Source organism: Danio aesculapii, chromosome 10 (assembly GCF_903798145.1).
Source record: "Danio aesculapii chromosome 10, fDanAes4.1, whole genome shotgun sequence".
Taxonomy (NCBI): Eukaryota; Metazoa; Chordata; class Actinopteri; order Cypriniformes; family Danionidae; genus Danio; species Danio aesculapii.
This window is the reverse complement of record NC_079444.1, coordinates 26,551,774-26,563,391: the sequence shown is the minus strand read 5'-3', so window position 1 is coordinate 26,563,391 and position 11,618 is coordinate 26,551,774. Positions and strand designations below refer to the sequence as shown.

Here is an 11,618-nt window from a genome sequence, read left to right as displayed (position 1 = left end):
ATGCTGTCTTACTAGGGTTTCCCTCACAGGGATGCGAGATGTTGTGCTCAGCCACTGTTTGGGGCCATCTGAAAAGCCCCTGTCTGGTGTAATGGTTGTGCTCAGGACAGGGCACTGTTTTTGACATAGAAGAGAGATGTATTCAGACAACTCTTAAATTAAATGTATATTAAATATATATGTAGCACATACCGATGTAAGAAATTAAAATATCCTCAGGTTTGGCATCCAAGCATGCAAGTCCTCTGCAGTATGCTTTCTCCAGAAGCCCATGAATCAGTATTTGTGTCTCTGTGATGTTTGAAGACGTTGTTACCCGGGCGTGAAAGACACAGCTGTGCCTGGGAATAAGTCATATCAGATAACCACAATAAATTCATGACATTTTCAACAATTTTTATTTATTACTATGTTTACGTCACTTGCTGTGTCTTGTAACAAAGATCTCACCTTTTTCCTGAGTGCAAGGGACTCTGCAAGAAAAGATACAGCGATTTAAACATACTCAGTTTCCATTTACTTATATAGAATTTGCCATTAAACTAGTCTTGCTGTTAACATTTGAAAGCTTGTACCTTTCTATCCACTGTGAATTGCATTTGTATCCACACTGCAAATACAAATCAGACATCAGTATGTTTGTCTTCGATATAGGCTATTGTATATTAAGACTGACTAACCTTCTTTTTCGTGGTGTGTTGAAGAGGGAACAAGTTTGAAGTTCAACACTGATATTCCTTTACTAGAAAGTGTATCGTTAAGCTACAGTGATAATAAAAACACTATTAAGATGCGATTTTTGCTTCCACTTTGACATTCAAGCTTGCTTTGTTGAGATCTTACCCAGAGTTGAATGATAGTCTTGGGTTCACCAGGGCCTGTGATGGTTACATTGACGTTGACCTTGAAAAAAATATCTATTTTCATAAAAGAGACATTGTATCACACTTTCTGAGGGCAATAATGAGACTGAAAGCTTATATAATAAATTCACAGTCTTGACCTGATTTGTTTCCTTCAGGTAAAACTGTAGAAAAGCATGCAGTCGTGTTTAATGCACGAGTTGTTGTGGAGGATAAAAGAGTTGTTTCTTTAAGCGTCGAGGAGCTTTTTGCCAGAGTTGTTTGAATGGATGTCGTGGAGCTTGAAACTGTTGAAGAGATGATAAGATAAAGATTTAGAGAATGTAGAATTGCATATAGCTGTGAACGTAAAAGACAAATGGATGCCAATAGGCCCTGTTAACACCTGATATTAAGATGAGTTTTCAACAATCCAAAGCGCTTTATGCATGGAAGTGTTTTTTAACCACTGATAAACTTCAGGTAAAAGGTTGAAAGACTGCCTTCGATTTCAAAAGGTTCCCTTTACAGCATACATAATGTAATTTAATGAAAATATAGTGAGTTAAACAGACTTAAACATTCTTTAGTTGCTCAAAAAACGCAATGACAGGTTTATAATGTTTATAATGGCATGGAAGTGCCTTGGTGGGTATATACAAAATTAAAAGTGCACAAGGCTATTGCAAATAGATGACAATAAATAGCTCATATTTAGAGCTAAAGACCACTTCCATATGTAGTCAAAGAGAACATGTGATTATATTGCTTTTGGAAGGTGAACTTTAAGGGAATCCTGGGTATCAAGATTCATTCATTTTCCTTCGGCTTAGTCCCTTGGGTCGCCACAGCGAAATGAACCGCCAACTATTCTGGCATATGTGTTATGCAGCGGATACCCTTCCAGACACAACCCAGTACTGGGAAACAGTCGTACAATATCACTCACACTCAGCACTAGGGGAGCACCGGAGGAAACCAACGCGAATACGGGGAGATGCAATCTCCACACAGAAATGCCAACTGGCCCAGCAGGGACTCGAACCAGCACCTTTCTTGCTGAGAGGCGACAGTGCTAACGACTGAGCCACCTTGCCACCCTGTATCAAGATTTGCCTCAATAAAATATAAATGATAAATGTCTCTTAATAAATTACGTAGAAAACATTACAGATTTAGATCATTAACAAATATTTATACATACTTGGGACTGTGGAGACTGGCATTATTTTCGATGAAATCAAAGGTCAGTTTCACTGCAGTCATAAGTGTCCATTTTCCTCAAATTATGATTGATAGCAGCAAAAACAGATATAGACAAGCGTCGGCATAATTATTGTGTATCTTTTTGTGAATGCAGATTTCACAAGCTTTTAACATTATAAAGTTCCTTTTGTGGGAAAACAAATCAATGATAGTGAACATCAACATGTCTTTGATTGAAAATTAAACCAAAAGTGAAACAATGTGGCATCATTTCAGAATTTTACTTTCCAGGTTGTGTTAAAGTAGCTTCAGGCTGCATCTGTGGCTTACAAAGTACACTTCAAATAATGGCAGCCCCCATAGTCAAAAATAAATCTGGATTATTTTTTTATACAACATAAATATTCTATTGGTATTCAATTTCATATTTCATTAAGAGACAATATTTATCTTAAGCCATTCAAGTCTCAATTCCTAAGGTACTGTTTAAATGCTTTGCATAAATGGGATGTATTCTGAGAAATCACATAAAAAAGTATGCTTGTTTTGTGGTATTACACCAAAACACAGATTATGATCTAAAAATCCTAGTTGGCGTCCACACTATTTTCATTCATTAGCTGTGCACCATGGGTTTGTTCATTCGTGCACCACTTAATGATCCTGCAGAAGTGATGTAGAGCATGAGGAAACAAAAGTGAAGGGTCTCGATAAGATCCAAGGAGATGCATTTGAATGCATTTAAATACTAAGTGAAAATGTTAATGCATCTTAGCTGACAACTTGTGATTACATCAGTGAAAATGCATGTTAATACCAGGTGAAAACAGGGCTAAATTTTCTCTACAGACTTGTTGTATCAGTTGAGGATGAAATAACTGTTGTTGTTTCCATTTGTATGGCAGTTGTGCTTTCTGTTTTTGCAGTAATGGTCGTAGTCATCGGCTCAGGAGTGTGGATGGTGTTGTTTGAGTTGTTGGAGGAAAAGATGTGGTCAATTTTATGGGAGGTTTTGTTTCTGGATCTGGCAAGAGATGGTCTAAAAAGGATAAAAAGAAAAAACAAAAGAATTAGATTGTGTATATTACATGCATTAATAGTCATAATCATAAACATGGAAAAAGGTTGATTTGGATGCAGATTATAGCCACTTTCTGAATTGCTGTAAAATTACCTGAACGACTTTAACAGTAAATAAAAAAAATGCTGTGTTCACATTTGGGAAAAATGGTCCGATTGATTTTCCAGTATATTTAAAAGGGTCTGTTCACACATGATCTCTTCAAGGCAAAACCAGTCATTTTCCGGAAAAGTTATGTGTGATAGAACGTTATGACTATATAATTTACCAAGACAGTATCGTATTGTATCGTCTTTTATTTCATGCCACGTGAGCTTCATTGGCTATCTTCTTGCCAAAAACAATTCAGAATAATACTAATATAATAATAAATACAATACAAATCATCCAATCAAACAAATGCAAGTCATACTAAATCAGATTTTTGCATTTTATTTTTGAAATAATTCTTTAAGTCCATGAAATTATGTTTAACAGAAAGAGGAATGTTGCAAAACATGCACCGAGTAGGGTCTTCACCTCTCAGTCATGAAAGACCAAATTGACTTCTGGTATAAACCATTTGATCAAATCTGGTCTTATTAGATATAAAAACCAAACTGTAATTTACCAAGAGGGTATACGAAAATGAAGCTGGGATCTGTAGATATTCTGTAGTGGTCTATTTCACGATCCTTGGTGAGGACCTTGGAAACTTCTTCCTGTATTTGTCCTACATCAGCCCTAGGAATCACGTTAATGTGAGCCACACAGTCAAACCTGTAAAGAAACACAAGCATGATATCAAACTATGTCTGTACCTATTTCTAATCAATATAAATGTCATTTTTATTACCACTTCCATGCCAAAAATTGTGATTAAATACACAGATGGACTTAGGGGACATATACAAGATTTCTTAAGCCGCCTGCAATGTCTACAGCTTGAGTCTCATTTACTCTTGCAACAGAATGCAAAATACCTTAATGCACAGTAATGCTTTATCCTTTTAATCACCTAATTTTCACATAGAAATATTTTGCTTTATGCCTTGGCAGTAATTCAATTCTGGATATTATTATGTGTATCACAATCAAGGCAATTGCGGAATTTCAGAAATAATGCTTAGCTATATGTAGAAAAAAGCTCACTTTGGAGTGTGCTTTGTTATTTTGTATGCTCAAAACACATGTACTAAAGGAAGTTGAAAATGTAAAAAGGATAATTATGACCCAGTAACAAAACATAAACATAATGCTTCTGTGAAAATAAAATAATGTTTTTTGGATGTTAAATAGTTAGTCCAACTAAATGTATAAATGATTTTTTGACTTCAGTTGCTTCAGTTTCTAGTCAAATTTTCTGATCAATCAAATGCTCTCTAGTATCTGACATGGCCAGTACCCGTCAAGGCGCTTCTCATTCGCTTTTCATTTGATGCGCTTGAGCTCAACCACTCCCACTAGCAGAGTGGTGATAAAACAAAACAGGAGGAGCTACTATATGTCCCATCCTGTCTTCATGTTTCAGTTGAGCTTACGTCGAACATCAAATGAGAAAACTTCACATTTCAAAGCACTTCACAGGACCTTAAATATGCAGCAGATTGTGAAAAATAAATACAAAAATTCATCAAAAAGTGACATTTCCAAGAGAATCTCACTGGCTAAGTCCTGGCATGGTGGACCACAGCATTATGGATCTCTTCTGAAAAGAGAAAGTCATCTTGTTATATCGATGAGCATGTGGATTTAGTTTTTCAATGTAATAATAATAATATTAACACCCTTGACGCACCTCTGGATTTCCACTTTGGTCTGTATAAGAGCTGTTAAAAGACGAGAGTAAATTTAATCATGGCCTAAAAACTTTTGTACTGTGTTTGGAAAGATATTACATGCTCTTACCCTCCTTTAGGAAACACTCGGACACTGTTCAAATATGTATGTCGGCCACAATTCCAACTCTGCTAATGCTTGTGTCAGCTAGAGCAGGGAAACACATAGTTATTACTGATATTTGTCTTTTTCCAGAACTAGCAGCAGTGAAAATTTATTATGTTTTCTGATGCTCACCAACTGGTGTGCAACCTCTTTAGCATCATAATCATGTGTTTTGTTTCCGTCTTCACGGAGGATGAGAAGCACCAGTTTTACTTCATAAAAGGGCCAGTCTGGAAAAAAAGAAATTGTATCAGGTAAAAAAGTGACTATCAAAGCTCTGTATAATTTGCACAAAGTTTATATACATTTTACTACTAAAACTTACTTTTCCAAATCTTTTAGGTAAATATTCATGACCTACTGTGTCATGTGATGTCTATGCACACACGGTAAAATTTATTTAATCAAATTTATTACAGCATATCAAAAATATTTGACAATCGATGTAGTTTTTATATTTGTAAAATTGTTTTGAGAAAATATCTTGCTGTCTGTATGAAAATATTTTAGAAATGTTGGCTTGTGTTTTCATAAGACCCAAATTTACATGACCTTTCCCAAAACATTTTGGGATTATTTGTTTTTACAAAACTTTTCAGGCCTTGAAAATGACTTGACAAAATTCTAGGACTTTTCCAGGTTTTCCAGGACCGTATGAACCCTGTATATATATATATATATATATACATATATAAATGAAATATATAAAAATGAAAAGTTAGCATTCAATACAACTCAAAATACAACAAATTGTTAGGCAATTTTCTTTTCTTTTTATTGAATTAGATTTTTAATAGCTGTATGCTGTAAAATAACTTAAGTCATTCGATGTAGAGATATGGAACTGAAATGCAGTTAAGACCTGCCCTGGAACTAATTAGCTTTGCATTTCCCTGAAAGCCAAATTGCATGTCTTACAATAGAATGTTCACCAGTCAATCAGAATCAAGCATTTTATACACTGCCCGTGCAAAAAAGTCTTGCATTCTAATATATCATTGGACTTTGATTTGGACTTTGTTTGATTACAGAATGCATTTACCATGGCATCCTTTCAATAATTGTTCTGCAATGTCACAACATTTAGTCAGCAGAGCTCTTTCTTTGGGCACATAGTGTTGAACAACATATTGGGCAGACAACAAATAGATGCCTTTTTAGATTAGCCTCACTGGTTTTCTTAAAGCTACACAACTTTTCAGTCTCAATCCCTTAGGTTCCTTTTGTCTTGTGCATGTGAAAATATGCTAACTTTCACTATTAAACACAGCCTTGAGTTCTGATGTTTTTTTTACCATTTGATTTCACCAGAAATTAAAATTTTTTGCTTAAAGACAGTTCTCCACTATCCTTACAGTTTTTAATAATGCATTGGACAGTTTTAACTAGATTTTTTTTGCTTGATGCAAATTGAAGGATTGAAGGCTTGATGATTGAATGATTGTTTTTTCCTTAAACAGATTAATCTTTTCAAGATCTTTTCTAAACCACAGGATGTTTGTTATGACATGGTTGTTTAAGAAATGGGAGGTTACTCTCTAAATCAGTTAGGGTTAATTAACTTGTTACCAGCTGAAACATAAACACACATACAGACATTATCCAATTGGAGGCTCTATCTGTTTGCTTAGTTAAATCCTGGTGGTTACCTTTTGGTCACAGATCTTTCTTTTAAATAATATTCTATAAGATACTTACAATAGTACATGTGTGTCTATACTGTACGTTAGGTTGGTCAGTATCAAAGCTGAAACTGGAACTAATCTAACAAAAAATGTAAGATCCACAGTCCATAAATAAGTTTACCGTTCCACACTCAAGTAGTTTTACAAACAGAAAAAATCAAGAGAAACATAAAAATATAAAATTACGTTGAACTTTTGTCATTTTTATATATTTTTCACAATAACTAATTTGAATTTAAATGCATTATCTTTCCAATGCTAAAGACATTTTTATAGATGCAACTGTTTAATAAAACTCTTTTGTTAAAATGCACCAAAATATGGCTATATTCACTGAGAAATGGATAAAAATATTGATTTTCAAAAGGGGTGTACACAATACATACATACACAAAGTTATATATATATATATATATATATATATATATTATATATATATATTTCCCAAATGATGCTTAACAGAGCAAGGAAATTTTCCCCGTATGTCTAAAATGTTTTTTCTTCTGGAGAAATTTTTTTTGTTTTATTTCAGCTAGAATAAAAGCAGTTTTTATAAAAAACATTTTGAGGTCAAAATTTTAGCCCCTTTAAGCAATATTTTTCGATAGTCTACAGAACAAGCCATCGTTATACAATAACTTGTTTAATTACCTTAACTTGCCTAGTTAACCTAAGTAACCTAGTTAAGCCTTTAAATGTCACTTTAAGCTGTATAGAAGTGTCTTGAAAAATATCTAGTAAAATATTAGCTTTGCACTATTTACTGTTTTACATCTGCACAACTCTGGTTTGCACTCATTAAATTTTAATTTTTACGTATTTTTAGATTCCATGTATGTATAATTTTATTTATTGTAAATTCTTTCTAAAATTCTACTTTTTGTATTAATATTATATGTCAGGCACCTAGGGTCTGAGAGTAATGGAATTTCGATTCTCTGTATGTCCTGTACATGTGGCTGAATTGACAATAAAGCCGATATTAGAAATGAAATAAATCTGTTATTAGAAATGAGTTATTAAAACTATTATGTTTAGAAATGTGTTGAAAAAATCTTTCCGTTAAACAGAAATTGGGGAAAAAATAAACAGGGGGGCTAATAATTCTGACTTCAACTGTATATATTTTATATTCATTCATTAATTTTCTTTTCGGCTTAGTCCCTTTATTAATCCGGGGTCGCCACAGCGGAATGAACCGCCAACTTATCCAGCACACGTTTTACGCAGCAGATGCCCTTCCAGCTGCAACCCATCTCTGGGAAACATCCATACACACTCATTCACACATACACTATGGACAATTTAGCCTACCCAATTCCCTGTACCGCATGTCTTTGGACTGTGGGGGAAAACAGAGCACCCAGAGGAAACCCATGCGAATGCAGGGAGAACATGCAAACTCCACACAGAAATGCCAACTGACCTAGCCGAGCCAACAGCACTACCTACTGCGCCACTGCGTCGCCATATAATATAATATTTCACAAAAAATCTAGGTATAGAACATCAAAGAGTGTTTGCACCTTTTGTAATAGTTACATGCGAGTCCCTCAGTTTGAGAAGATGGATCTCAAATTCATAAAGTTTTGGTGAGGGTTAAAATACAATTAAATGCTGGGAATCAATCCTGGGACTGAAAAAAATCCTTTTTCTGATAAACAGGTGGCAGTTCAACCATTCAGAACAAACAAGGGACTCATAAACAACTATGACAAAAAATAAAATAAATTATGTGGATCGTTCAGGTAATAAAATTCAGTAGACTTTTAATTAGGTCATTTTTATAGTTGATTATTTGTGGTACAACTTGAAACACCTGGTTGGCGCTACATCACCATCACCACACAATGTATGGGAACCTGCAGTAGACATTATAATCCCATCATTGGCAAATATTTATTAGTATTGTTTGTGTCTCTTACCACACTCTTGCGTGACATCTTGTACAGGCTGACAGTTCTTGACTTTATTCCAGATTCGTTCCTCCCAGTGGAGAACATCTCCATCATAGCAGGCTATTTCTGAAATTTCCTGAGCACTGCGCACGTGTCCCCACACCCTAAACAGACTTATGCTGCCCTTCAGATCAGTACCAGTCTCGATGTCGAATTTGTCATTCACAAAAAAGTGAGCCACAGCTAAAGTCAAAGTGCCACCGGCGGCCACAGTGCAGCAGTCCGGATGCAGAGCCACATCTTTAGACTGAGGATATAAAACCACCTCAGTTCCATTGATGTAGACTTTTGGCTTGGTCATAGACTTGGACCAGGTCATGCAAATGGAGTGCCAGTTGTGCAAGGACAGATCCTTGGGGGTGATCCAGACCCTGCCGAACATTGTGACGTGGAGCTCTGATCCATAACCTCGCATTCCCAGCTCTGTGTGTGTCTTATCCGGGTGCAGGTACATAAAGGCAGTCCAGTCCGAATTGCCCAGCTTCTTCTTTATGTTCACACACACGGTGAGCGCTTTCAGGGTAGGGAATTTGTGCTCCTTTTTCAGCTCCCAGTAACTGCAGTTATTCTGCATGAAATCCACCTTCTTCCCCCACAGGCTGACAGCAGTTACTGAACCAAAGAGATAGAGGGAGATTTATAAAACATGTATTAGTACAAAAATATTAATACAGATTTAGACATTTATGTTATCAATTGTGTGTGTGTGTGTGAGTGTGTGTATTGGATATACACCTTCATCCTTCGATTTTATTACGCACAGAATGAGGAAGATGGATAATGCCTGAACCTGCTTATTGTGTTTTCCCATTCTCCACCTGATAATAGACAAGAAAAAAAAGGTAAAATAAAAAATAATAATCACGCACACACACGCACACGCACACACACACACACAAACACACAAACACACACACACACACACATACACACACACACACACACACACATTTAGTATCTTTCTCTTTTCAACCTGTTTTTTTTACATTTTAATGATTTTAATTCTGTTTTCATTTCTTGTATTTATTTAGATTATTTTATGAATCATATTTAATGATTAATATTTAATATGTGAAGCACTTCAAATTATCATTGTTTGTGAAATGTGCTATGTAAATTTACTTGTCTTTTCTTGCCTTAATGTAAAAAAAAAAAATATATATATATATATATATATATATAAATGAATGATCAAAGTAACACAAGCAATACTATAAACTGAAAAATAAAGCATACAATTTAGGCTTATTTAGGTGTCAAGTTCTGCTGCTAAAACAGCTAAAAAGATTTCTCAAAATATAGTTAATATAAGTACATATTTATTCAGTTTTAATGAGTAGGCGGAAAGATTTGCATTATAATATATTCATCTACAGTTGAAGTCATTTTTTATCCAATTTTGTTTATTGGGGATTTTTTTTAACACATTTCTAAACATAATTGTTTAATAACTACTTCCTAATAGCTGATTTCGTTTATCTTTGCCATGATGTAAGTACATATTATTTGACTAGATATTTTTTAGATACTAGTAGTTCAGCTTATAATTCAATTTAAAGACTTAACTATGTTAATTACGTTAACTAGACAAAGTTAGGGTAATTAGGCAAATCATTGTGTTAGGATGGTTTGTTCTGTAGACAATTGATAAATAAAAATGTAAAAAAAATTCAAACAGTTTTATTTTAGCCAAGATAAACAAATAAGACTTTCTCCAGAGAAAAAATATTATAGAAAATACTGTGAAAATTTCCTTAATCTGTTAAATATCACCTGAATAATAAATAATCATAAATATTGCACAGGAGGGCTAATGATTTTGCCCTCATCTGTATACATACACACTCACATGCACTATAAATATGAAAAAAGAATAAAGAAAACTGGTTGTTACCTTTATAGAAACAATATCAACTGTAACATTTGTATCTAAAACCTTTTATTCTTCATTAGTCCTGACTGAAATATTGTATGGCCGTTCTAAGTTCCAACTGATTTAAAACAAAAGTGCATGTGAATTTATCAAATTTAAATAAATAATGACTTAAATTACAATTATGTTGAATAATAATTTCTTCTTGTTTTATTATACAGAAAACCAAACAGAATTCAAGTGAAAAGAATGAAAAAAAAATGTTACTCACCAGATTGAACACGTACTAGTGTCAGATATCCCTGTCAGACATTTCTTCATTCGGGACAGTGCCAGTGCTTGATCAAGTATGTTGATGTGAAAGGTATGACCATGGGCGAGTTTTTGAGTTAAAACGCCACCCCCATCCCATAATCCTTTTCAGTTATTCATTAAGCTCATCAATCTTCCTCTTTTTCAAATTAGTACAGTGTGAACCACTGAATGGGTACATGACATGTGTACAGCACCTTCATAAGTCAAGTGCTGCTATACTGTATATGATCAGTCAGGATAGTTATTGTACGTTCAGCAAACAATTGGAGTAACCTGAAGGTTAACTTTTGTGCATCAATTTAAAAAAGTTCTATATAACCATGTCAAAAACAAAAAAAAAAAAAAAAAAAAAACAATTACATTTCAAACATTGCATATTTTCTTTATACTTTCAATGACATACTTTAGATTTTTTTTACCAACATCAGAGTGATGTGGCTGTAAATTAACATTGTTGCTATAGTCTTGCTTGTTTGCATTTTATATTAATACAAAATGTTAATTAACTTGCATTGTCCCTATCAAATAAACAATAATAAACAATAATAATAATAACCACCAAAAATTGATTCGTTTACACAAACAAATACATATTTCCAAGGACATACATACAAAAAAAAAGCCATGCAACCATATTTGAACATAACTATAATGAGAGTGCAGTGCTCAAGAGCAGAAAACCTTAAGAAGTAGAAAAACAAATATTTTGAAGCCTTGCCAACAAATGGAAGCCTG

At 34.1% G+C, this 11,618-nt stretch overlaps 1 protein-coding gene and 2 long non-coding RNA genes across 3 annotated transcripts; all 3 read right to left on the bottom strand.

The window, feature by feature from the left end:
* Window positions 1–475, bottom strand: LOC130235844 (uncharacterized). The gene is made up of 3 exons (XR_008838421.1): window positions 451–475; window positions 193–341; window positions 1–114 (listed from the first exon to the last, which is right to left on the bottom strand). It is a non-coding gene; the product is annotated as an uncharacterized LOC130235844 (long non-coding RNA).
* A 218-nt stretch (window positions 476–693) lies between these two features.
* Window positions 694–2,987, bottom strand: LOC130236582 (uncharacterized). Its single transcript, XR_008838475.1, has 4 exons — window positions 2,900–2,987; window positions 1,004–1,150; window positions 844–917; window positions 694–762 (listed from the first exon to the last, which is right to left on the bottom strand). It is a non-coding gene; the product is annotated as an uncharacterized LOC130236582 (long non-coding RNA).
* A 61-nt stretch (window positions 2,988–3,048) lies between these two features.
* On the bottom strand, window positions 3,049–10,921 carry LOC130236763 (adhesion G-protein coupled receptor G4-like). Its single transcript, XM_056467520.1, has 8 exons — window positions 10,840–10,921; window positions 9,431–9,513; window positions 8,663–9,307; window positions 5,185–5,282; window positions 5,034–5,094; window positions 4,907–4,937; window positions 3,753–3,888; window positions 3,049–3,087 (listed from the first exon to the last, which is right to left on the bottom strand). Exons 1-8 carry the CDS (start codon window positions 10,887–10,889, stop codon window positions 3,049–3,051), a joined length of 1,143 nt encoding a protein of 380 aa, XP_056323495.1. The 5' UTR covers window positions 10,890–10,921.
* Between the last annotated feature and the right edge of the window lie 697 nt (window positions 10,922–11,618).

Bases quoted from the DNA above. Each gene is read 5' to 3' on its own strand.
- LOC130236763 (XM_056467520.1), bottom strand. From the start codon at position 10,889: ATGAAGAAATGTCTGACAGGGATATCTGACACTAGTACGTGTTCAATC. The intron at 5,095-5,184 runs GTGAGCATCAGA...TCCCTGCTCTAG, and splicing joins AAGAGGTTGCACACCAGTTG to CTGACACAAGCATTAGCAGA. The intron at 4,938-5,033 runs GTGTTTCCTAAA...GTCTTTTAACAG, and splicing joins CATATTTGAACAGTGTCCGA to CTCTTATACAGACCAAAGTG.